The following is a 25,322-nucleotide window of genomic DNA, read 5'->3' as shown; positions in this document are numbered from 1 at the left end:
GAATTTAACATAGAATTTATTTACACTTAGGATATAAGACATGTGGAACATAGAAATCAAAAACATGAGGCAGTATAAAATCAAAAAAGTTGGAGCAAAGTCTAAGCAGCAGCAGAAAAATAAATAAATTAATAATAATAAAAATAAGTAAAATGAATAAAAAAAATGTCATTTTTTGTAAAGAATAATATTTAAACATTTTCTGAATAGCAAAGCAGTAATGAATAATATAAAACTAAAATTATTAATAAAATATCATAAAAACAAAATCAAGAAAAACAAAGGCATTTATCCATATAAATTGATAAACAAGTCAAGAGTTGAATAGCTCTATTTTTTAAGGGATTACAAACTATAAGTAATTATGTCTCTCTTGCAAATAACGACATTTAAGAACAAATAATTTTTTGGTTTTAAAAAGAAATTAACTGTTTTTTTAATCACATTTATTGACTGTGTAATAGAACCGGTTCTCATTTTCAGTCAATGGTTACAACCAAACCGATTGAGGGTTTCCGGGATGTTTGCATTCTCTTCGAGAATTCTCAAAATAGGTGAGTGAATGTTTTTAACATCGGCATAGGCCGACATTTGCTACGATCACCACATGAAAAAAAAACACGGCCAGTTTTGCTTGTATGTATGTCATATTCAGATTTACAAAAGTTGTGTACATTTCAAAATCACAGTAGGATAGATAAACTTAATTTTGGCTTTGTAATATGGTTTCAATAAACAGCTCCGCCTACTTGAGGGTCATTGTAACAACAATCGAACAAACCCTAACGAAAACGAAAGGCGTAGGGAGTCAAAGCAGACAGACTCAAACCTTTAGTAAAACAGAAATTGTATTTGCGTATGAAATAATTAACATTTTGAACTGTTAGTCTTTTTATGTCTTTGTTTGCGATTGCCCCCATCTGGAAACGCACTGACAGACGGATATTATTTACGATAAAAAACGCTAAAACATGAGGGGAAAAACTAGCTTGTTATAATTCTAAATTTTCTTTTTCTCTAGACGAGAAACTAAAGTAATGGGACAGTCTCAAAGCGCATATTTGAACGTCGAGAATCAATCAAAAACAGCTGTAAGTAATCGTGTTATTATGACATGCTGTCAATCAATAGATTACGCTGAAGTGAAACTATAGGCAAAAGCGATTACTGCTTGTAAAGTAAGTTTAAAAAAATAAAGTCAAGTCCAGCATTTTATGGTAAAATTTTATTGTATGTTGTATGTTTCATTTTCCGTCTTTAGCACCGTCGTACCAATTACTAGTAGTAGAAAATGACTTTTTTTCGACAATGTTAGACGTGGGCTCATAAGAAGAATGAACCATTCGACTAAAATTTAGAGGGGTGTTTAGATGTACTTCTGAGAAAGACCTTATTGAGATTGTAAATTCATAGTTAAAAGCAACATACAATGGATAATGGGGGGGGGGGGTATTAAAGTTTGGTGCATTTTATTTTATATTATTATTCTAATTTATTTTTTGGTCTTTGCAGGCTTTTGATTTACCCCTGGACATCCTGGAGGAAATATTTCTAAATGTGCCCCCACATCAGGTGGTCCGTGCCTGTCGTTTAGTGTGCCATGAGTGGAAAGAAGTTGCAGACCGGGACTCATTCTGGAGAGAAAGATGCAGAAGAGAAGGATATCACCTCTGCCATGTTTCCAAAGTACCAACCAACTGGAAACATTTCTATTTTGCTTGCAAGAACAGAAGAAATCTTCTCAAAAATCCAAGAGGAGAAGGTGAGAAAAGTGGCCTCACTGGTAGCTGTTTAGCTTTTTATTAGAAGGAACATTTCAACCAAAACTTCAGAAGGAGATTGTCTTTAGACAGGTTAAAGAAGAAATATGGTCTTTAAAGAGTGTCTAATTGAGATTGGGAATTTATTGTTTTTCATTTTTGTTTTTCCTATTTAGATGAGTTCAATGGGTGGACCATAGTTGAAAATGGTGGTGACCAATGGAAAATTGAAGCTCCTATGGTATCTCATCCTAATGAGGGAGTCCAGAAAAACTTTGTAACCTCTTATAGGTGAGTATTCACCAGCAGGGACCCAGTGATTGTAAGGCTCTAATCATTTTTCATAGATCTCAAAAACTTTTCTTGTCTTCAGAATGTGCTTAAAGTCACAGCTGATTGATTTAAAGGAAGAAGGTTACAACTCTTCATTTATGGATGAAATGCAGCCACACATCTGCATATCTGATTGGTAAGAGGGCTACAGGTGACTGACGCTCAGTTCCTGTGCTGCAACAAGGTGTTGCCCCGGAGAGTTAATAAACTGAAATAGAAAAAATCTGAATGGTTTCAAAAATTTTGTAAAGTTCAATTGTTTAAACATATTTTATGAACATTATGTTAAAAATAGTTCTACATATTCAACAACAACAAAATTTATAATAAAATATGGGAGAATTTCTTTAGCCCACACATTATCTTTGTAGGTACGCGCCTCGATGGGATTGCGGCAGTGAATATATAATCACTGTGGAGCTTCTGAATGACAAGAAGGCCGTTGTTCAGGAATTTACTCCTGAACCTGTTACCTTTCCTCAATGGAACGACCAGCAGTGGAATCAGGTATGTCTCATAACCTAAAGTACAACAAAGTTCAGAGGTAGTTGTGGTGTCCTGACAGTCCTCAATCCCTCTTTATTTTTCAGATGACTCATGTTTTCAAAGATTATGGGCCAGGAGTGAGATACATCAAATTTACACACGGCGGCAAAGACACACAATTCTGGGCAGGCTGGTACGGTATTCGAGTGACGGATAGCTGTGTTGAGATCTGTCCAGCTGATGATTCGTAGATTTTGGAGATTCATCCAATGCTCGTTTGGAAGGTGGCTGGTTGAAACTGGTAGTATCACTGACTTCAGAGAATAAATGATATTTACATGTGCTTTAAAAACTTGTTTCATATATATGTTATCAAATAATACATCCATCATCTTTTATTCCATAAACAAAAACAAATTGAGATTAATTCAAGGATTGTCTTTATATCTTTTTTCCTTTTTTGGGTTTCTTTTTCTTCCTTTGTTGTATGTTATCTAATTGTGTGATATTTGCTGATACCCTTCTTGTTCATATGATTATGTTGAAGGCTATTCAAACTATACATGCTGCATCATTTGAGGTTTTTCTAAAGTCTTGTTGACTGTCATACGTCTACTTGGTATCTATTGTGACACTGTGGTTGTGGAGCCTTAGCGATGAACCCCCATTTTCTTTGTGTATTTCTGTTTTGTTAAGATCAGGAAGGCAGGTTGACCGTATCATTTGGAAACTCAATTTGCATTTGACATTTAACTTAGTTCTGTTTTATTATGTTGTTCCTGGTTCACCCAGAGCTTAAATACTTCACTGTTAACTTTCCATCTTCGAGAGCAGATTTGAGCCTTTCAATTTTGCAGTGCAGGTTATCTATTTGCTTCTGTAACTCTATTTGTAAATTGTTATTTTCTGTGTCCTCCATATTAAACTATACACAATGAAAAGTTGTTTCATTATTTCTCTTAGACTACACAAATGGAAATAACTTATTGTTTAGAATATAAGCAGATAACTTGAATGTAGCTCGCAGTAAAATAGATGATTCAGTCTATGAACTGCCTTTTCAAATCAGACTTTAAACGTACGTCATCCTTTTTTTTTTTTTTAAACAAAATCAATATACAATATAAACTGTTGACACATCAAAGTGAACACTTTTTAGAAAAAAATTAATTAAATCAAGGAATAAACAAAGTGATAACAGTCCTTTGCTCAAAATTTAACCTTTATTGTTCTTTTAGTCTGACAAATGTTCCTTAAACTTGATGTTTCCTTCTTTAACCAGTTCTGATTGGAGCAGTTAATGTTCTTGCTGAAGCTTGACCTTTTCTTTCTCAAGTTGAATAAAATGTTCCATACCTTGTCTGACCGTCACATCAAACTGTTAAGTCAGCTGCGAAATGATCGCCTTGTGGACCCGTAGAATGGTGCTGAGTTGCCTGATGAAGTGTATGATCTTCAACGCCAAACAATTGGCAGCACAGCGCCTTGCTTGTCCTCATGACTCCGTGGTGCAGCGTGACCGTGGGATGATGTAGGTGTCAGCTCTTACTGTAGCATTCCAGCTGGACTTGATTCAGACGATGGACTCAATGATAGTAACTGATGGACTATGATGGGGTATTCCAACCCATTTATTTACTCCACAGTCATAGTCACACCGTAAGACCTGAAGAAAAGCAAAACAGCAAACTTACAATAATTCCTTTTTGACAAAAAAACATTCTTTACCTCAGTTAGCATTGTTAGATTGTTGGATAACTTCAAACAGAAACCTATTTTGTTATTTTACACAAAACAAATTGAAAATAATCACAAAACGTTTACAGTAAACATAACCAAAAATCTTACCTGTTCGCCTTCCAGCTAGATGCCAAAAACGAATTACAGCTTTACACATTTATCTGTCTGGTTTTTTTTTTGTCTGTTTCCTTTGTTGCCGTAGCATCAGCCGTTAACCGTTTTTTTTTGTTTCTGTTGAACTGACACACTTCACAGAAAAAGCAGAAGTAGGTGGAACCTTCACAATAAAAGTTTTCAAAACAAAATACACTTTATAAACATTAACACTGCTTTTTATCATTTTCTTTTACATCTTCAACATACTTCTTTTGAAATTAAAGGCATCTTCAATCAAAGGAAATGTTAAACAATAATAAGAAAACAATTAAAATGGGCCATTTACAAGCCGTTCAGAGACATCAGAACAAGCAGCATTTTCTCTTTCTCTGAGTTTCGGGGGGCTCTAATGCGGCTAGGATAGCCTCATCGAATACGTTCTTCAGTCCTCGCTGCAGACCAAAGGAGAAGAAGAGACAAGCACAGGGAACACACAGTTAGACAGAATTTGCAAATGCCGTTAGCAAAAGACGAGACAAAGCATGTCCAGCCTAGAGAGGAAAATGTTAAATACAAGGCAAATGAAGGGAAGATCCTACCTGAGTTAGGGCTGAGCACTCCACATATTTGACTGCCTTGAGGTCACGAGCCAGCTTTTCTGCCGTCTCTGGGGTGATCGGCTTCTGCTTGTTCTTGGCCAACTTCTCCACTGTGGAGGGGTCATCGCGGAGGTCAATCTGAGTGCCTACCAAAAGGAATGGGGTCTTGGGACAATGGTGAGTTATCTCAGGAACCCACTGGAGAGGAGAAGAAAACAAAATATATCAATATACAAGAGAGGTTTGCGACTGTAATAATATACATGTAAAATATTCCTGTCCATGTCATTTTGTTGAGCTCATTGTGAGTGTATTTTGGTCATCTATAATAAAATCCAATCTTTTTACAGAAAATCTTAATAAGCCACATGAAACTATTAAGATCTCTAAAAATTCTTTTACAAAAACGTTTTACTACTTTAAATATTTTAAAAGTAATATTTGATCCTTTCAATATGTATTAACAACCAAATATGTTTATTTTAATGTTAAGAAGTTATAATTCATTGTTTTTTTTGTTTTTTTTACAAATACTGTAAGACCTTTTTATAAATGTTTCAATCAAATGCTCTAGGATAGTTTTTTTAAACTGGATGTGATTTCAGTGGCAATATATATATATATATATATATATATATATATATATATATATATATATATATATATATATATATATATATTAAATTGATTATTTGTATCCATCTGTGTAAAAGTATTTTTTTTAGACCCAAAATGAATAGTCAAGGATGCTAGAAGCATGGTCTTGCTGCCAACATCAAAGTGTGAAAGGGTACCACCTTAAAGACACACTCCGATGAAAATCCTGTTTCTGGTGTTATTAATATGTTCATGTGGCATTTTTCTCATGATAGAGGACATATATAAAGCAATGTAAGATCAAAACTGCATTTTTAAATTTTCTTTATTTAAATTGCGATGGATTAACAGCAGGTAAGTTTCAAGAGGAGCAGGTAAGAACCCGCCATTCAAAAAATTTCCCCGTTGTGACGCAGCAACTGAAATAGGCAGTCCAAAGACTCTCTGCTCTACTCCATTCTCATGGATCCACTTGAAAACAAAAAGATCCATGAGCATCTTTGTTTCCCTCGTCTAAACTGGAATCTTGATCAAAACTGTACGTCTGGATAGCTCCAATATTGCTAACTGTTTTTGTTGCACCGCTAATATTGGGTTGGGGATTGTTAGGGGCTAATGGGATATCAGTGTAAGGTTACTTCTGTGCCAACAGTCCAGACTAAAACTCAGCTGTAAATTTCTAACGAATTCGGCTCTGCAGAAACTATTTCCTAGAAAAAGACAGGTTTTTTGATTTTGGCTAAAAATGGCATAATTATCAACATTATCCTCCCTCCTCTCTTATCCCAGGAATTGTTCCCTCCACTCTCAAAAAGGCTGCTGTCACACTTATACACAAAAAACCTGGATCAGATTCCTTCAACCCCAACAATTTCTGCTCTAAGCTTCAGTTGATGTCCAAAATTCTTGAAAGAACTGTTGCAGCAAAACTTTAAATGCATCTTTCTAACAATAACTTATATGAACAATTCCAGTCTGGTTTCCATCCCCTTCCCAGCACAGAGGTGGCTCTCTTCAAAATCTCCAACAACCTCCTCCTAGCTGCAGATAACCAACGCCGTACAGCTTTTCAGCAACTCCTGAATCTCTCCCGCCGAGAGCGCTCCCCTCAACTTTTGATCCCGCCGCTCCCTACCTTAGTCTGTCCATAGCTGAACCCCATTGGTCCAAACTACCAAACAACAGGCTGAGCGACAAAACTGAGGGCCAATCAGCATCTCTGCTGGATGTGTTCAATGAACTCATTATTGAACTTAAAACCCAACCAACAGCCACCCAGTCCAACTCAGTCCGCTACAATATGTCTAAAACCAAAAATACAAGTGAATGTGTGCATCTTATGTAATTTCAACACTTAAAGTACAATGAATATGTGGATTCTTTTTAATAACATTGTTATGCTGTTAATAATAAATAAATGATGATTATGTCTTACCAGTAATGCGACTTCTGGTGCTGCATGGTTTTGCTGATGGGCTTGTCTGGTTGATATGTGGTGAGTTTAAGCTTCATGTGTTGAGACTTTCATCCAATGAGTTATGTCGATAGAGGCGACATTGATATAACTCATTGCTTTCATCCGTTAAATGTGATCGTAGGTTGATCTTAATGTTCTTTAGATGTGAGAAAGACTGCTCACATTCATTCGTGGAGCCAAACATTGTCAGTAAAGCAATACTCACATGCTGCAGTGTATGGTATGTGACGGGCAGCGTGTTCTAAGTTTTGACAATCAGTGCGCCGTTTCACCAAGCTGCCTGAGCCCACTACCCCTCCTCTTATCTTTACCACACATTTGCTGCTCCTTCTCAGAGACAGGAGCTGCGCAGCTGCAGGGATGGTAATTCACAGGTTTCAGGCTGTTACAAACTCTGTGATATAACAAAAAATAGAAAAAAGTTAGTGGGACAAATTTATTTTCTCCAAGCACCGCTACTACTGTGCGTCCCCCCTTGGCATGGCTGCTGTGATGAAACATTTTTTTTAATGATTTAAGATTTGGCTGGGTAGCTCGGTTGGTAAGGTGAAGGGCTACCATCCAGGAATCCAGGGTTCCAATCCCGGAGGGGAATGAACAATGTAACGATGGTAATGGGGCAACTACCATATCAATGGCGAGCAATGAACATCACCCAGTGAGAGGCCTTGGGCAAGACCCTTAACACAACTGCCTACCAGCATGAATGTGCATGAATGATCCGGGTGATGGTCAGAGGGGCCGTAGGCGTGAACTGGCAGTCACGCCTCTGTCAGTCTGCCCCAGGGCAGCTGTGGCTAAATCAGTAGCTACAACACGTATGAATGAAGAGTGAACGAATAATGTAAGATCTCGCTGGAAAAGCGCCGATAAGTCCAATGCATCATTATTATTATTTGTCTGTGAGCCAGATGTGGCCATCAAAAGAGCCAGATATGACTCTCGAGCCATGGGTTCCCGACCCCTGGTGTACACCAATGAAAGTGGATTTTCTTAATTTGAACACAACTAAAACATATAGAGTGAAGCGTGGAGATTCTGTTGGAACGAAAGCGCACAGACGGGAGTTTCCAATTCAAGCCAAAGATTTATTACCCTAGAAATATTTCTAATACAGATATCCGGGCTCAATCAATCTTCCTGAATGCCTTTTATTAAAACAGGGCTCACAGCAGGAACACAAAGAAAAGAGCGCTGCTTCTATCCCTGGCCGGGGATTTATACAATGTTTTGATGAGTATGTAAATGCAGATAGGAGGGTGAAGAATCCACCTGGTCAGTGGTCTCCCGTTACACGGCTCCTAAGGACGTTAGCTGATACGTCACCATCTGCACAGAAAGAATCCACAACACAACCTGCAAACAGCCTTCCCCCACACCATGAGTGCTTGGCACCCACCTCCGCAACCTGTCCTCTGACGTGTCTGCTCCTTGAAACTTAAGTGGGGCCTTTGTAGGGCAGGCATGATCTACTAACAGTGATTGTGAACCAGGTCTGAGTTATATGTTCTTCAAGACAAAATAACTAACATTTCTTTTTTTATATTTTTTTTCATTAAAAAAATGTATACTGATGTAGCCTCTTAACTTTGTAGTTGAAGATCATTCCATAATGTGATACCCTACATGATGACATCTTTCTAAAACTTTAGTTGTAAATCGAGGTTTCTTGAAAATTTCATGTTCTTTTAAGTTGTTATTACTTGTGTCTTATGTCAATTTTATTTTGTGTGTTGTAAGGTAAACAGTTATGAAGAGATTAACAAAATTAATTTTAAAATACTATATTTTATAGTGTTTTAATACTATAGTATTTTAAAACATGTACAGCTCGTGGATCTATTTATGTAGTTTATATTTTGTCTGCATAAAGTATGAACAATCACAAATGATTCATTTGGAGAAGGACAGTTACAACCAATTCTTTATGGATGATTTTCAACCAATGAATGATTTCCTAAAATGCAGACAGAAGAGTATTAATTACTGCTAATTATTGCTAATTAATCACTTATCAATATTTTGAGTAATTTAAAAAACAAATCCAAGAACTATATATTTAATTCATTATTTCATTTATTTAAATTAAAAAAAATCCTAAAATATGTAATAGATTGAATTTTCAACATGAAATGTACACTAAAGGTCAGGATGTAAGACATTTGAAACATAGAAACCCAAAATATGAGGCAGTACAAAATCCAAAAGGTTGGAACAAAGTCTAAGCAGTAGCAAAAAAATAAATTAGTAATAATAATGATGGAGGATGTCACCAGCACCAGGACTGTAACGGACTATCCCAACCAGAAACCTTTCCTGAACGCAGAGGTGTGGCCTCTGATAAAAAAACAGAAAAGCTGCGTTCCAGTCTGGTGACAAGGTGGCACTCAGAGCAGCGAGCTGCACGCTGGGGTCAAGAGGGCCATATGCTTAGAAGATCCAGGGACACTTTATGTCCATTATTCCCCGGAGTATGTGGAAAGGCATTAAGTGCATCACAGACTACAACACCAGAGATGCACAATGCATCAATGGGGACGGTTGGCCCCTGCCTTGCTCCTTCATGGACCAACCTTGGGCCAGGTGGGTGGCTGCCTTGAGCGCGGGGCGGGTCTCCCTTGGGGGATCCTGGCTCGTACCTGGAGTTGTGACGGGGGGATGCCCAGAACTCCTGGGTGGTGGTGGGGTGCTCATCTGGGGCTGTGGGCGCTCTTCTGGGGCGGGGTCCCGCGTTGGGCCCTCCATCCAGGCTGCTCTCCTGGTTGGACTGGAGCTTGCACTCTCTGTCCCCCACATGCCCCCCTGCTCTCTGGCTCTGGGGGCCCCGTGGCGGTCCTGCTGGTCCTGGCCTGGGTGGCAGATGTGATCACCCGGGGGGCGGTTGTTCTCTATCTGCTATCTTGTGGGGGTCCTAGCTGCTGCTGCTGCTGCTGCTGCTGCGGCGGCAGGGGGTCTTGGTGTGGGGATGGCTGGCCTCTCTTCCTCCTTCTTTTTACATTCCATCATCCATTTTAGAAGAACATAAACACTCACTTGAGCACAGGTGTTTGCTCACCTTTGCACTAATATTTTGCTTGATTGAATGAAATGTTTCACACTACTTGGTTTGAAGGCATAGGTATGCGTGTGTGAACATTATTTGTATTGTGTAAATGTTGACATGTGAACATTTTTGGAGCCAACAGGTATGTTTATAACATCTGAGTGTGTGTGTGGACAGGCCCCGCCCTTATAGACTTGTATTACATCTGAACCTCACCGTAATGAGTATAACCATCCTGCAACTTGTGGCTTTATGCTGCTTCATGGTTTTACCCCCCCTCCTTCTATAATCACCCTCCTATCCCCCCTTCTCTAACATCCCTCTCTCTTCTTTCCTCCTTTCCTTTTCCGTCCGGTCCAACACAAAAGATTTTCAAATATGATTAAAATGAATAAAGTTTGGCCTCGATAACAAAAGGGGTTTATTCAGACATACCTCTGGTTTGTCAGAAGATTAATAACCCCTGTTGTTAAAGTAAAAAAAATATGTCCAACACAAGAGGCCTTCAGCTCTCATCTGTTTGCCCAGCTGTTGGACAGGACAAGTTAAAAAAAAGAAAAAAAAAGAGATGCACAATGCCCTGAGGACCCCTCTCTACCAGATGCACTCAACTACTTTTACTCCCGCTTTTGAGGACTGCAATACCGCCCCCCCCAGCACCAGACTCACCATCCCACCTGGCGAAGAGTTTCTCAGCGTGATGCCAGTGGAGGTGAGGATGACCCTCCAGAGGATCAACCCTCACAAAGCTGCTGGACCTGACAACATCCCTGGACGGGTGCTGAAGGACTGTGCACACCAGCTCACAGAGGTGCTGACAGACAGATTCAACACCTCCCTGAAGCAGTCAGGGGTCAGTGGAACATCTGGAGAGCTGGTGCAGAGACAACAACCTCTGCATCAACATGAAGAAGACCAAGGCGTGCTGGGATGGGGATCGCAGTCCTAACCTCTTTCTACAGGTGTGTAGTGGAGAGCGTCCTGTCCTCCTGCATCCCTGTGTGGCACGGTAGCTGCTCTGTGGCAGAGAGAAAAGCTCTGCAGCGAGTGGCTAAAGCTGCACAGCCTGCAGGGCTGCAGCCTGCAGACCACCACTGACATCGATGAGACCTGATGCAGGTAACGAGCCTCTCGCATCCTGAAAGTCCCCACTCACCCCTCACACCCTCTGTCCTTCCTGCTCCCCTCAGGAAGGAGGCTGCGGAGCATGAGGAGCAGGACCACGAGATGAGGAACAGTTTCTTTCCAGAAGTCTGAACTCGGGAAGATCATCGTACCCCTCCCCCCAGGGATAACTTGCTAAATCTCAGTGCAATAATCATGGGACTGTGCAATACCGTAATATACTCTCCGCTGTTCAATTTTGTATTACATTCTCCAATACTCAATAGGAATCAGCTCTATTTTTTAAGGAATTACAAAAAAACAAGTAATTAGGTTTCTCTTGCAAAACAATTACCCAAAATTTCACATAATAACTGCTTTTTAATTTGAATCACAATTATTAAATGTATTGTAGGTTCTCATTTTCAGTCAATGACTACAACCAAATTGATTGAGGGTTTCCAGAATGTTTGCATTCTCTTCAGAACTCTCATAAATAGATGAGCGAATGTTTTAAACACCGGCATACGCCGACATTTGCTTCGATCACCATAGAAAAAAACACGGCCAGTTTTGCTTGTATGTGTGTATGTCATATTCAGATTTCTGACAGTTGTATACATTTCAAATTCACAGTAGGATAGACAAACATAATTTTGGCTTTATAACATGGTTTCAATAAACAGCTCCGCCAACTTCAGGGTCATTGTAACAAAAAATCGAACAAACCCTAGAGGACTAACAGTAGCGAAAGATTTTGGGAGTCAAACCGTCAGACACAATGCTTCCTTTAGTAAAACAGAAGTTGTATTGGCGTATGAAATAGTTAACATTTTCAGTCTCTGTATCTCTGCGATTGCCTCCATCTGGGAACGCATCGACGGACGGATATTATTTACGTTAAAACATTAGGGGAAAATTAGCTTATAATTTTATAATTTGTTTTTACATGAGGAGAAACTGTAAAGTAATGGAACAGTCTCAAAGCGCAGATTTGAGCGTCCAGAATCACTCAGAGACAGCAGTAAGTAATCGTGTTATGATGCAGTCGGGGTAAGCTGAAGGGAAACTAAGGGGGAAAAGCGACTAACTGGAAACATTTCTATTTTTCTTTGAAGAACAGAAGAAATCTTCTCAAAAATCCAAGAGGAGAAGGTGAGAAAAGTGGCCTCACTGGTAGCTGTTTAGCTTTTTATTAGAAGAAACCTTTAAACCAAAACTTCAGAAGGAGATTGTCTTTAGACAGGTTAAAGAAGAAATATGGTCTTTAAAGAGTGTCACATTGAGATTGGGAATTTATTGTTTTTCATTTTTGTTTTTCCTATTTAGATGAGTTCAATGGGTGGACCATAGTTGAAAATGGTGGTGACCAATGGAAAATTGAAGCTCCTATGGTATCTCATCCTAATGAGGGAGTCCAGAAAAACTTTGTAACCTCTTATAGGTGAGTATTCACCAGCAGGGACCCAGTGATTGTAAGGCTCTAATCATTTTTCATAGATCTCAAAAACTTTTCTTGTCTTCAGAATGTGCTTAAAGTCACAGCTGATTGATTTAAAGGAAGAAGGTTACAACTCTTCATTTATGGATGAAATGCAGCCACACATCTGCATATCTGATTGGTAAGAGGGCTACAGGTGACTGACGCTCAGTTCCTGTGCTGCAACAAGGTGTTGCCCCGGAGAGTTAATAAACTGAAATAGAAAAAATCTGAATGGTTTCAAAAATTTTGTAAAGTTCAATTGTTTAAACATATTTTATGAACATTATGTTAAAAATAGTTCTACATATTCAACAACAACAAAATTTATAATAAAATATGGGAGAATTTCTTTAGCCCACACATTATCTTTGTAGGTACGCGCCTCGATGGGATTGCGGCAGTGAATATATAATCACTGTGGAGCTTCTGAATGACAAGAAGGCCGTTGTTCAGGAATTTACTCCTGAACCTGTTACCTTTCCTCAATGGAACGACCAGCAGTGGAATCAGGTATGTCTCATAACCTAAAGTACAACAAAGTTCAGAGGTAGTTGTGGTGTCCTGACAGTCCTCAATCCCTCTTTATTTTTCAGATGACTCATGTTTTCAAAGATTATGGGCCAGGAGTGAGATACATCAAATTTACACACGGCGGCAAAGACACACAATTCTGGGCAGGCTGGTACGGTATTCGAGTGACGGATAGCTGTGTTGAGATCTGTCCAGCTGATGATTCGTAGATTTTGGAGATTCATCCAATGCTTGTGTAACCCTTGTGCTATCCTAGACACTCTAACATTGGGGGTTGGGTCATCTAGACCCACCAGACAGTGCTCTGAACCTTTTTTCTTTAATGATTTGTGAACCTCTCTGGTGTCCATGGATTACATGAAATCTTTTCACCTTTACCCACCTTTGTTATGGTAGGAGAACACGTCAATATAAGGGTGGGGTCATTTAAGATAACACAAGGGTTAAAAGGTGGCTGGTTGAAACTGGTAGTATCACTGTGAGTTCAGAGAAAAAAATATATTTACATGTGCTTTAAAAATCTTGTTTCATTCCTCAAATTGTTGCTATTATACTGTAGAATAAATTTTTTTCTGAAGATGCAGACAAATGATTTTTGTATGGGGTGGTGGTGGTGTTGAACTGTAGTTTTTCCACCTCGTACTCACATCAGTTGAGGTTTTTCTAAAGTCTTGTTGGCTGTCATACGTCTACTTGGTATCTATTGTGACACTGTGGTTGTGGAGCCTTAGCGATGAACCCCCATTTTCTTTGTGTTTTTCTGTTTTGTTAAGATCAGGAAGGCAGGTTGACCGTATCATTTGGAAACTCAATTTGCATTTGACATTTAACTTAGTTCTGTTTTATTATGTTGTTCCTGGTTCACCCAGAGCTTAAATACTTCACTGTTAACTTTACATCTAGGACAATAAACCATTGTCTTATTTTGCAGAAACATGTCTTAGTGGTTTGAAGACTGAGTGATTTGGTTTGTTTTTATTTCTTCCTGTATGTTTTCTGTTAGATGGGTGTATATTACCATACCAGCTAAATAAAAGAGCACTTTTCTCAAAGGTGGGAAGGCTTTAAATTGTTTTAAGATTGTTTTTGCTATGTGAACATGCTTAAACCCATTTTCCACTAATACAAAAGAAAAAAGTAATTATAATTATAATACTGCTTTATTGTAGTTCTTTTACAAGCAAAAAGAAAAAAATTCAAACAATACAACTTTGTCAAACTGAACACAAACCAGATGCATTTTCCTGGCAATTCCATCTGGGTTTCATTGAACCCCATTAGTAATACACTTTCAGTAAATAAGTTATCCCAATTATATTAACAAATTCAAGCCCTCACCCTTGAATAGGTTTGAGTGTAGTCAAAACTTCACTTAGTTCGGTCCATTAAGATCTGAAAGCGTAAATGATGCTAAATAGCTAATGGTGAGGTAATGAGTCGGACATTTTCAACTTGCATCACCTCCACAACACACTTCTGTTGGAAACCTAAAAGGGGACAACCATGTGCTCAAACTGTTTTAAAGTACTCTGATCCGGATGCTTTGAAAGTTTCCATAGCAACAGTCAAACGGCTTAATTTCCTGAACACAACTTCGAAACCTACGTACGGGTTGAACATCCAACTCTTAGGAGTAAAAAAAAAAAAAAAACTTTTCCAGATGGCGAGAAGAATTCTTCTTTGACCAAAACAGGAGAAATACAGTCTAAACCAACTGGAGCTTGAGGTCACAATTTCAACAGGAAAAAGTATTACACAAAAATGTAAGCATTTGTTTTTACATGATACTCAAACAAGAAAAAAAACAACAACAAAAAAGACTCCTGGAATCCACATTGGTCCTTTTGGAATAAAACCTCCCAAAATTGTTTTAACCGTCTTCAATTTGTCGGCGGCCTAAGCAGTAAGGTTTTACATCATGTACATTTAAAGTGACATCAAAGGTTTTTCAGTCTCAAAATCATTTTACATAAGAAAAAGAAGCTTTCATGTTAACTCAGTGGGATGGTTAATATTTTATATCTCAACTTGTGGTGGAATGTGCTTCTGCAGAAAACCCTCTTGTATCCCATGGAGTTAAATTTAGAGAAGGATGAGGACCAGCGTGAGGAAACTCAGAGCAGAACACATTTACGCCTTTGCTTAGGCTCGGGAGGCTCCAGGGCAGCCAGTATTGCCTCATCAAACACATTCTTTAATCCTTTCTGTGAAAACAAAATGTTATTATTCAAAAAAGGTAGTCCAGACAAACAAATGTGCTCCTGCTAGAGCCTAAAACAAGCTGTGGGAGTAGAAATGAGGCAGGGCAATGAAAGATTTCCTTTATTCAGATCATGTTTTGTAAGATTCTCTCCATGATCAAGATGAGTAAAGATCTTGATCTAGCAGTAAAGAAATAAAATGTCACTACAACTGTAAGACAAAAAAAACAACAAATGTTTCTTATTGGATACAACACATGAGCTCAGTACCTAGTTAACATCAACTTTAAAAAAAAAAAACTCTTAGTTGTATCCAATTGTATCCATTTGCACACAAAGTGAAGTTTAACATTGGCATTCTGTCATCTTAGGCCACATGTGTGATCGTGGTTAGACAAAGTGGAAAAGAGAGCACACAAACAGAAAGAAAACTGTTAACGGGCACAGAGTTTCAAAGAAATGCACGTGATGGACATTTCTTTACTATCAATAAGCAGCAGACAATCGAGAGGCAAAGCAAGCCGTTCAGAGACATCAGAACAAGCAGCATTTTCTCTTTCTCTGAGTTTCGGGGGGCTCTAATGCGGCTAGGATAGCCTCATCGAATACGTTCTTCAGTCCTCGCTACAGACCAAAGGAGAAGAAGAGACAAGCACAGGGAACACACAGTTAGACAGAATTTACAAATGCAGTTAGCAAAAGACGAGACAAAGCATGTCCAGCCTGGAGAGGAGAATGCTAAATACAAAGCAAATGAAGGGAAGATCCTACCTGAGTTAGGGCTGAGCACTCCACATATTTGACTGCCTTGAGGTCACGAGCCAGCTTTTCTGCCGTCTCTGGGGTGATCGGCTTCTGCTTGTTCTTGGCCAACTTCTCCACTGTGGAGGGGTCATCACGGAGGTCAATCTGTGTGCCTACCAAAAGGAATGGGGTCTTGGGACAATGGTGAGTTATCTCAGGAACCCACTGGAGAGGAGAAGAAAACACAAATATATCAATAAGATAGGTTTGCGACTGTGATAATATACAAGTAAAATATTCTTGTCCATCTTTCTTGCTTTTTATTTCTTGAGCTCAGTGTGAGTGTATTTTGGTCATTTAAAATAAAATAAAATAAAATCTTTTTACAGAAACTTTTAATAAGCCACATGAAACTATTAAGGCCTCTAACAATTCTTTTTCAAAAACCTTTTACTGCTTTAAATATTTTTTTAATAATATTTCATCCTTTCAAAATGTATTAACAGTCAAATATTTTTATTTGAATGTTAAGTTATGTTTTTTGTTTTCTCCTAACAAATACTGTAAGATCTTTTTATACATTTTTCAACACAACGCATGGGGATAGTTTTTTTTTAAACTGTATGGGATTTCAGTGGAAAAAAATAAAAACTATGAAATTGATCATTTGTAGCCGTCTGTGTAAAAGTACAAACAAAAAACAGAAGTTATTTCACTAATTTTAATACTTAATTAATAGTTTCATCCTTTTGAATAACTAATGAAGGTCTCCTTCGCTTGTTTAAATAAACAAAGTCTTGTTCATCCAGGCAGATTTCTAAGGGAACTTTTATCACAACTTTTCCAAGGATTTATTGAACAAATACGTTAAAATATAACTTTTTCTGATTTGATCTCAAACAATATGTATAATCTTTTTTTTTTTTACACAAAATGAATTAGAAGCAGGGTCATGCTGAGGTTCTTGATGCCACATCAAAGTGTGAAAGCACACCACCTTAAAGACCCACTCCAATGAAAATCCTGATGACATTTTCTTCCCCCCCTCCTGCAGTCTGTGCTCCAACCTGAAACCCTCTAAAATCCCTGTCAAATAGAAGAGAAGAAGTCTTCCCTTCATCTTTCCCGGTTTAGCTCATTCTTTTAGAGCAATTATGCTGCATTTTTTAAACAGCGCACCCCTGTTCTGTGTCCTGATTGGCTGGAGACCATGTCAATCAATCTCCTCAGTCCATGCCGTGTCTCCTTTACAGAAACGCGGAGCTCCTCAGATCAGAAATCTGTGATCGATCAGATCTTTGTTTTCATTTTAAGATCCTGGACTTAATTTTTCTATGAAGGTTTGAGAATTTAAACAAGAGAGAAAAATGGTGAAAATGTTCATGTCCGCCTGAGAAAAGTTTATTTAGGCAGTGAGGAGTTTTACTGCCATAAATGTCTGTAATCAGACTCTGTGGATTTCAAAATCACAGGGTTATTTTTTTAACGTAACTCCTGCAATAAACGAGGGAACTCTATATACTGGTGAAAAGGTAACACAGATATATGCGTAGCTGCAGCATAAGACATTGAAATTTGCTTTTTCATTATTACTGGATGTGAAACAGACGTGCAGGACACAGCACAGCTAAGCAAACTGAGACGTGCGATGAGCTCAAAGTCTCTGCGGAATTATGACGGGACAGGATCCATTATTTATGGACGACAGTGGGCGACAGTGGCTCAGGTGGTTGAGCGGGTCGTCCAATGATCGAAGGGTTGGCGGTTCGATCCCCACCAGCCAAAATGTCGTTGTGTCCTTGGGCAAGACACTTCACCCTCCTTGCCTCCAGTGTGGCTCCACTGGTGTGTGAATGTGTATGAATGATCCCGGTGATGGTCAGAGGGGCCGTAGGCGCGAAATGGCAGCCACGCCTCTGTCAGTCTGTCCCAGGGCAGCTGTGGCTACAACAGTAGCTTATCATGATCAAGTATGAATGAGGAGTGAATGAATAATGGACACAATGTAAGCGCTTTGGGTGTCTTGAAAAGCGCAGATAAATCCAATCCATTATTATTATTATTATTATTATTTATTTATTCATAAATGTATCAGTATATTTTTCCGGAATTTTTGTCTTTGAAAATCATAGTGTTATTTGATTGTTGTTTTATTTCATAAATAGTGTTATTTATTTTAAAAACTCTAGAATATTCTGTTTTAGCATATAATTTTCAATCCAAATATTTTCATCTACATTCCATGTTATATCATTCTCACACCACGCATCGGCTCGCAGTCCGGCCCTTCTATCGAATTTTAGAACCCTATGTGGCTCGTGACTTAAAATAATTGCTCACCCCTGCTGTAAGGTGTACTTCCCGGCCGACAGTCCAGACTAAAAATCAGCTGTGAATTTCTAATGAACTACTGTCACTCTGCAGAAACCGTGTCACAGAAAAAGATACAGGTCAGGGCTCCAGACTGCGACCAATTGCTCGCATTTTGCGACCAAAATTTGAGAGTGTGCGACTGAATTTTACATCCAGTCGCACATGTGCGACCAGTAAATTTGCCTCCCCCACCCTCCGTATTTTTTTATACATTAAATGTGGAAGGGGCAAGTCAATGATCAATGAAATAATCTGAGACGCGAGCGCATACGCACGCAGGCAGACACACACACTCGCGCACATACTCATGAAACGCGAGCACGTACACTCTCGCGTGATGCCCGTCTGTGAGGCGGCCACTGCGTGTGAGAAGAATAAGTCACTGTAAGTGGCTAAAATATGTGGAGGGGGAGGGGCCTAGAGATATTCGCGCGCGCGTAAACATCTGTGGAAAGGAAACGGAGACAAATATCGTCACAACCTGATATGTGCGTCTGAGCTATGAGCAAGCGAACTATTGATTCGTTCTTCCGGCCTGCGACTAGTGTACAGCAGGGGTCTCAAACTCGCGGCCCGCGGGCTATTTGCGGCCCCAAAGATGATATTTTGCGGCCCCCGCCTTAAATGAAAATTTAATGTTACTGCAGCCCGCCAGTTTTAATGAATTACACTTTTTCATTGTCGTGCACGGAGATGACCAACCAATCACAGTGGGGTATATGACTCTTGGGGGCGGGACAATGACAGGGCTTGAAAGCAGGACACCTGACAGCCCCCTCCCCAGACCACATTAAGGAGTTCCTTACTTTCCTTTCTAGAACGTATCTATTCGCTCGTAATTTTCTAAATACATGCAGTCAGTGCTGAACTTTTCTCTGGGTCACACAGACCCGGAGTAAGGTTAAGTTTTGGTTACGGTTACGGCGGAGCATCAAACGGTTTATGCACGGCTGTTACGGCAGCACACCGCTCCCGCGGGAGTCGGGTCAGCTGAGGGGAATAAATGTCCCACACCTACATGCGTGACAGCTAACGGGGCTTGAACATTAAACACGTGCGGGCAAAAACAACATTAGTTTTAGACACACTGAAAATACGTGGGGAAAATGCAACGATAGCCGTGTTTGAGATGAACCGGCACCTCGCCTGGATCGTTGTGGGGAGACCAGGCCGGGGGGGGCGCGCTGTGAGATGAAGGCGAATCTGCAGCGAGACTGAAGGACAACAGGAAGTTGGAGTTGTCCTAAACATTCAATTTAGTTATTATATTCCTCTCCCCCTTAGTGTGATCTGTGTTATCATATATTTATTTTACGATTATTTTAATGTTTTGTAATGCATGTAGTCTTTTTTAATGAATTGGTATTTTAAATTATTTTAATTAATCACTCAACTACAAAAACCATCAGGACACATGTCCCATAATGCATTGTTTTGTAGTCTGTAGGGCAGCTTTCAGTCAGTTCAGTTTCCAGCTGTGTCCGGGTAGGTTTGCCCCTTGCTCCCACCCCTTTCTCGCAATATTTTTGTGATGATTGACAGTTGATGTTGGAGCAAAATCAAAAATATGTCTCACACCAGGTGATCTGCGCAGCGTTGAGTTCACCTGGGTGATCTCAAACACGCTTATTGTGCATCTTGGCTGCACCTATTTGGTGTGACCAAGATAAATTTCCATCTGTTTTCTTTACTATTTGTACTGTCATGACAGCGATGGTGCTGTCAGTTTACCTGTTGTTGCATTTTCAAAAGTGAAGAATAAAATGTGACACTGAATTAGAAACAGCACATTGTAATTTCTGCATCTATTATTAAAGTATTTATTAGTAATACAGTGGAAATTAGTAGATTTGGTTAGAATGTTGATTTACAGTATGCGCCCCTAAATTTTCTGGTTGTGCCCCTAAAATTTTTAGTTAGGGGCCACTGTGCTCCTAGTGAAAAAAGTTAGTCTGGAGCCCTGCAGGTTTTTTGATTTTGGCTAAAACGGCATAATCATAATTAAAAAACCACTGGGGTACGCTTTTACAGCAGATCAACTATAACTGGAGTGGGACTTTAAGGCAGCTCTCACAGCTTAATGTTCAGACTGTCCTTTCAGACAAGCGTAATAGTGGGACACAACAATGATGACAGCATATGACTATAGAAACATACAAAAGCATTTTCCAGTGCCTTAAAAAAAAAACTGTTCATGTTCATAACAACAAAGGAAATTCAAGTAAAAAACATCATGGTTAAAACAATGAAATACACCCAAAAAGAAATGAATTTTTTCTGTCATCAATCAGGGTTTTTAGAACTTAAATTAACCAAGCTTTAAGACCCATCTAGCCTCCCTTTATCCAAAAAAGAACTTCCAGCAAATCTAACAGCTTTGTCTAGTGCCACAGCTAGGACTAATAGAAACTAAAGCTACATTTAAGTGACCATTTTTAATGAAAAGTCTATGTTGATGTGCGTTTTGGGCTTCCACATCCCAAACTCATCCATTCACCCGTAGCTACACAGGTTTCTACGACTGTTTGAGCTCTACATACAAAACGCCTGACCACTGGGTGAGCATTAGAAATGAAACCAGGGGAAACTTTGACCAATCAGAGACTCGGACTTGGTAGTGACGTACTTTTAATTCACGGTGGTGCCAATTGTTTGAAAATTGATTGTGGAGGAGAAATTAATACAGTTTGAGCCTGGCTGAAGTCTTTCATTTATCAGACTGGAGCTGAGAAAGAAGAAGCCTGGAGCAGCATGTCACATGCCCCATGTGTCATAGCATGTTATGATATAGAAAAAACATCTTACAAATTAAATGTTGACACAGATTATTTTCCCTCAAACCCATTATTTTGACATACACATTAGGGACTTTGTTAATTAATGACCTCCAAAATAGATGAGGAGTACTTTCCAAACAGGGAAGTTGGTAGAACCGATCCGCCTGTAGATCACTGACCGCAACTGCCAGCTGCTGCACAGCTGTTTATGTCAGTTTCCATAGTAACCGTTGGATTCATTCTACTTAACATGATTGCTACAAAGTAGAGCTGGGCAGCATTACAGGTTCTTAGCCATTTTTCATTCACAAACTGAGGGATGCATTAGCAAGACTGTTATTTCAAGAGAGTATGTGACGTGAATCATCATGGAGCTGTGAGCAACTGGAGCGTCTTCTCTATCTTCCATTCAAAACGACAGAAAGAAATGCCACTCTAAACCTATATTTTCCTTTTTTATGGGATCAGTGACATTAATTTCTTTACAATCATGCTGGAGGACAGAGAGTCAGTGAATGAAACAGCAAACAAAATAATGGCCAGAACTCTTGGCAAGAGACAAATAGGAAGCAGCTGCACTCGTGTTCCTTCATACACAGCAAACCCTGCATCCCTACACCACTGGCACCAGGAAATGGTGAGTGCTGAGAGCTTGGCTCCAAACCACAGCAAGCTGAGATCACACAGCTTATCCAGCTAATTAGCATGAAAGTTAGATGGGTCTAAAAATGATTAAAGTGAATTTAGCTTATCAAGGCCATTCAAAGTAAAAAAATAAAATAAAGTAAAGTAGTTTGCAGCATTTTCTTCAAAATATATTATTTTTGGATACAAAATACTTTTGATCTTTGAATCGTGACATTGGTATTATTTCCAAGAAAAAAACTAAGAACAAATGAACAAATACAGGGGTCGCATTGTGGGGGTGAGCAAAATTACTGTTATAGTGGACACTCACCTTTTCTTTAACATTCTCAAAGGAAGAGGGTGACACAACGGAGAAACAAACTAGGAAGACGTCGGTCTGAGGGTAGCTTAGGGGTCTCAACCTGTCGTAATCCTCCTGACCTGCAGAGAGACAGTTGGCTCAATATGGGAGTAAATTGTGATGGTAGACAAAAGTCAACACAGTCAGCAGCAGTTTGTGTTAGTAATTTAGAGATCTCCAACCGCACAGACAACAACTAAATGCTCAAAATAATTAATAAAAAAAAAAAGAAGTATTTAATAAGAACTAGTACATTTTAAAACTTGGATTATAATCTATTATAAGTACTTTGTTTTCTTAGTTGTTATGCTTATATACTGTATTTTTTACTTTGATCTAGATTGACAGATCTAATGAGTCTATGTTGACACCTACTGACAGTTGAGAAGAATTACAACTTTAAATATTATTCCCTGACCATTCCATTTTTGTCTTTACATTGTTATTTCTACTGTAGTTTTGACCCTGGTGCAATAAAAGCTTGAAATGGCCATTATGCAACATTCATGCATTGCTCACTTTTTTTCAATTTCTTCACCAAATGAGCCTTAGCTGGAAATTGATTTTGAAATACATAACTTATCAGAAATAATCTTTGCGTGTCATTTGTCAAAAGAGAACCAGAGTCGTAAAGACTCTTCCCAGGAGTCAATAAGTGTTTCACAAAATGCAACTATAAAGGCTTTAATAGGGAAAAAAAAGATTAACAGAAACAACTTGAAAATGATTTTCTCTAAGTAAACCCTTAACTCCTCTATTCTGTTACGGGGACTTATTTAAAGACAAAAAATATTTGCATTATGAAAAATGTTAGTCCCAACTTCATTTTCTGGAATTCCAACCGTAATCCTTTAAAATCCTCCGACTGTTTTAAAAACCCTGCAAGCGTAGCTGATTGGTGTTCAATTTCTGATCGACTGAACACACCAGATCCAAGTAATCAGGTCAGCTGGAAAACAAGCAGGAAAGGGGCTCTTGGAGAGCAGGGTTGAAGATCACTAAAATTATTACTGTTTAAAAAATATGTGCTCTGGTTTTATCAATGTGTTGTAACGTCATGTTCCAAAGCCAATCAGTATCAACTGTGGTGATAGCCGTTTTGTACCAGCACTGTTCATACTGATTGGTACCCGGCTTTGATAGCGATTTAATTTATCAAAAGACCAAAACTTCTGACTACTTAGTTTTTAACAGTGATTATTTTGTCCTTTTTACCATGCATTGAAATTAGCTAATTTCTTTCTATATATGTACAATTTTAATAAGTACAAGACCAAAACTTTATATGTAGTAAGCAGGAAGTTAAAACTGTTGACCACCAGGAACTAGTCTAAAACAATATATAACAATGTGACAGTAGATTTCCTGCATGGCAGTCTTAAATCCAGCCAACTGAGCTATCCAGCTGCTTATGTATATACATGTATGTTAGGCCTGCACAATATACCGCAAATTTATCGTTATCGCAATATCAAGCAGTGCAATATCCATATCGCAAAAGTCAGCAAAAATCGCAATAAATGGTTACCTTAAATGTGCTAAAACAATCCTATGGCATCTTGAAGCATTTAACGAATCAAATAAATCCATTTATGCATTTGACCAATTGGATGGACCCTTTCCGATGTTGACCAATCAGATGAGCCCTTTCATGTTAGCTGTTTGCCTCCTACATCAACGAAGGTCATTTGGAGTATCATTTTTTTAAACTGTTGCAATGAGATGGTAAAGATGTTCTTGGTTGTTTTACCATTTGTTTATATACCGCAAATTATATCGTTATCGCAATATTGATCACTAATATCGCACATCGCAAGTCTTGCTCATATCGTGCAGCCCTAATGTATGTAAAGGTAGAAAATATGAGATCTATGTAGCTAATACAAACCAAGCAGACCTGCATTACAATCTGCAATTCCAGAAAGTGCAAATTTGGAAAACATTTTATTATATTTTATGTTAATTTTATTTAAATAAAACGGTTTAAATAAAGTCATACCTGCTGTATCAAATAACCCCAGAGTGTATGGTTCACCTCCAATCATTACAGTTACTGCATAGTTGTCAAATACCTGTGATGAAGAATATTATCCAGATTAATAAAATGTTGGATGGAATTCATCCCATTTTGTCTTAAAACCATAAAGATTAAAAAGGAAGAATAATATGCGGGCAATACTTACTGTTGGTACATATTCAGAAGGGAATTTGTTGGTGGTGTAGGAAATCAGCAAGCAGGTTTTTCCTACTGCACCATCACCCACCACAACACATTTGATCGTCTGCATCTCTGTGCTTTCTGCTGCTGTTAGCAACTGAGAACTGCAGAGAGAGAGAAGGAGGTGTTGCCTCACTTTAGGCTAGCTTGGGCCAGTTCACATTTCAGACGGTACATTATTTTAAACGTTGTTCAGGCCTTTTAGTCTTGTTCATTAAAAAAAAAGTAATCAACAGTTCGATGAGCAAATTAAACAGCGGGAAAATACTCATGCTTCAGCGTTTTATTTACTTCAGTTCAGTCACGCCCCAGTATTATCATTCACTAGAGGCTAACGATGGCTCGGTGCTCAAAAAGCCCGTAAAAAAAACAAGTATGGTTAAAATTCGGAAATAGTACCAGGTGTTATTTTCACACGGACATTTTACTTAATCAGAAAACATATTTAAATTTAGTTTTTGTATTTGTACAACAAATGATAAGTGCTGCTAGTTTCAGTCATCCAATGCTAACATGAGGGCTAGCGTAGCAAACTAGCAAACATTAGCATAATTGCTGCAGCTCAAAGACTGGTGGGAACCCAGCTTGTAATCTTTAAATGGATTTACACAAAGGAATTCAAATGTTTGGGCTACGTACCTATTTTACCCGTAACTCTGCTTGCAAAGGTTGGCTGTCGGTTTCGCCGGGCGTTGGCACCAGCGAGCAGTAACTTGGTTCAGTCTGTCAGTGGGAGTCAGTCTTTACTTCCGCCCATTGTCGAGCTCAACAC

The 25,322-nt window shown here is 38.8% G+C and overlaps 3 protein-coding genes across 8 annotated transcripts in view; 2 read left to right on the top strand and 1 right to left on the bottom strand.

The window, feature by feature from the left end:
• LOC101167959 (F-box only protein 6-like) overlaps positions 1-14,213 on the top strand; it is a 20,734-nt gene extending 6,521 nt beyond the window's left edge. For 2 of the 4 annotated variants that reach the window (XM_023956768.1, XM_023956769.1), the window contains exons 6-10: positions 1,513-1,762; positions 1,937-2,051; positions 2,134-2,229; positions 2,465-2,600; positions 2,684-3,513. In XM_023956768.1, coding sequence (XP_023812536.1) covers positions 1,513-1,762; positions 1,937-2,051; positions 2,134-2,229; positions 2,465-2,600; positions 2,684-2,830 — 744 coding nt within the window. In that variant the 3' untranslated portion in view covers positions 2,831-3,513. Of the gene's footprint in view, positions 1-726; positions 1,092-1,512; positions 1,763-1,936; positions 2,052-2,133; positions 2,230-2,464; positions 2,601-2,683; positions 3,514-13,906 lie in introns of those variants that run through there. The other 2 variants (XR_002873534.1, XM_023956770.1) reach the window with 2 other exon arrangements.
• Positions 4,736-25,322, bottom strand: LOC101164400 (cell division control protein 42 homolog). 3 transcript variants are annotated; one of them, XM_020704813.2, is made up of 6 exons: positions 25,190-25,322; positions 24,516-24,654; positions 24,332-24,404; positions 22,303-22,412; positions 5,015-5,212; positions 4,736-4,867 (listed from the first exon to the last, which is right to left on the bottom strand). In XM_020704813.2, exons 2-6 carry the CDS (start codon positions 24,618-24,620, stop codon positions 4,778-4,780), a joined length of 576 nt encoding a protein of 191 aa, XP_020560472.1. In that variant the 5' UTR covers positions 24,621-24,654; positions 25,190-25,322; the 3' UTR covers positions 4,736-4,777. The 3 variants fall into 3 exon arrangements, with proteins under 3 accessions (XP_020560472.1, XP_004070885.1, XP_011475757.1); XM_004070837.4 differs by lacking the exons at positions 4,736-4,867; positions 5,015-5,212 and adding exons at positions 14,391-16,074; positions 16,222-16,419; XM_011477455.3 differs by lacking the exons at positions 4,736-4,867; positions 5,015-5,212 and adding exons at positions 14,391-15,453; positions 16,222-16,419.
• LOC111947667 (F-box only protein 6-like) lies at positions 12,150-13,518 on the top strand. The gene is made up of 6 exons (XM_023956771.1): positions 12,150-12,259; positions 12,354-12,390; positions 12,565-12,679; positions 12,762-12,857; positions 13,093-13,228; positions 13,312-13,518. The coding sequence occupies exons 1-6, from the start codon at positions 12,185-12,187 to the stop codon at positions 13,456-13,458; spliced, it is 606 nt and encodes a 201-aa protein (XP_023812539.1). The 5' UTR covers positions 12,150-12,184; the 3' UTR covers positions 13,459-13,518.

This window comes from Oryzias latipes, chromosome 7 (assembly GCF_002234675.1).
Source record: "Oryzias latipes chromosome 7, ASM223467v1".
NCBI lineage: Eukaryota > Metazoa > Chordata > Actinopteri > Beloniformes > Adrianichthyidae > Oryzias > Oryzias latipes.
This window is presented reverse-complemented; position numbering and strand designations above follow the sequence as displayed.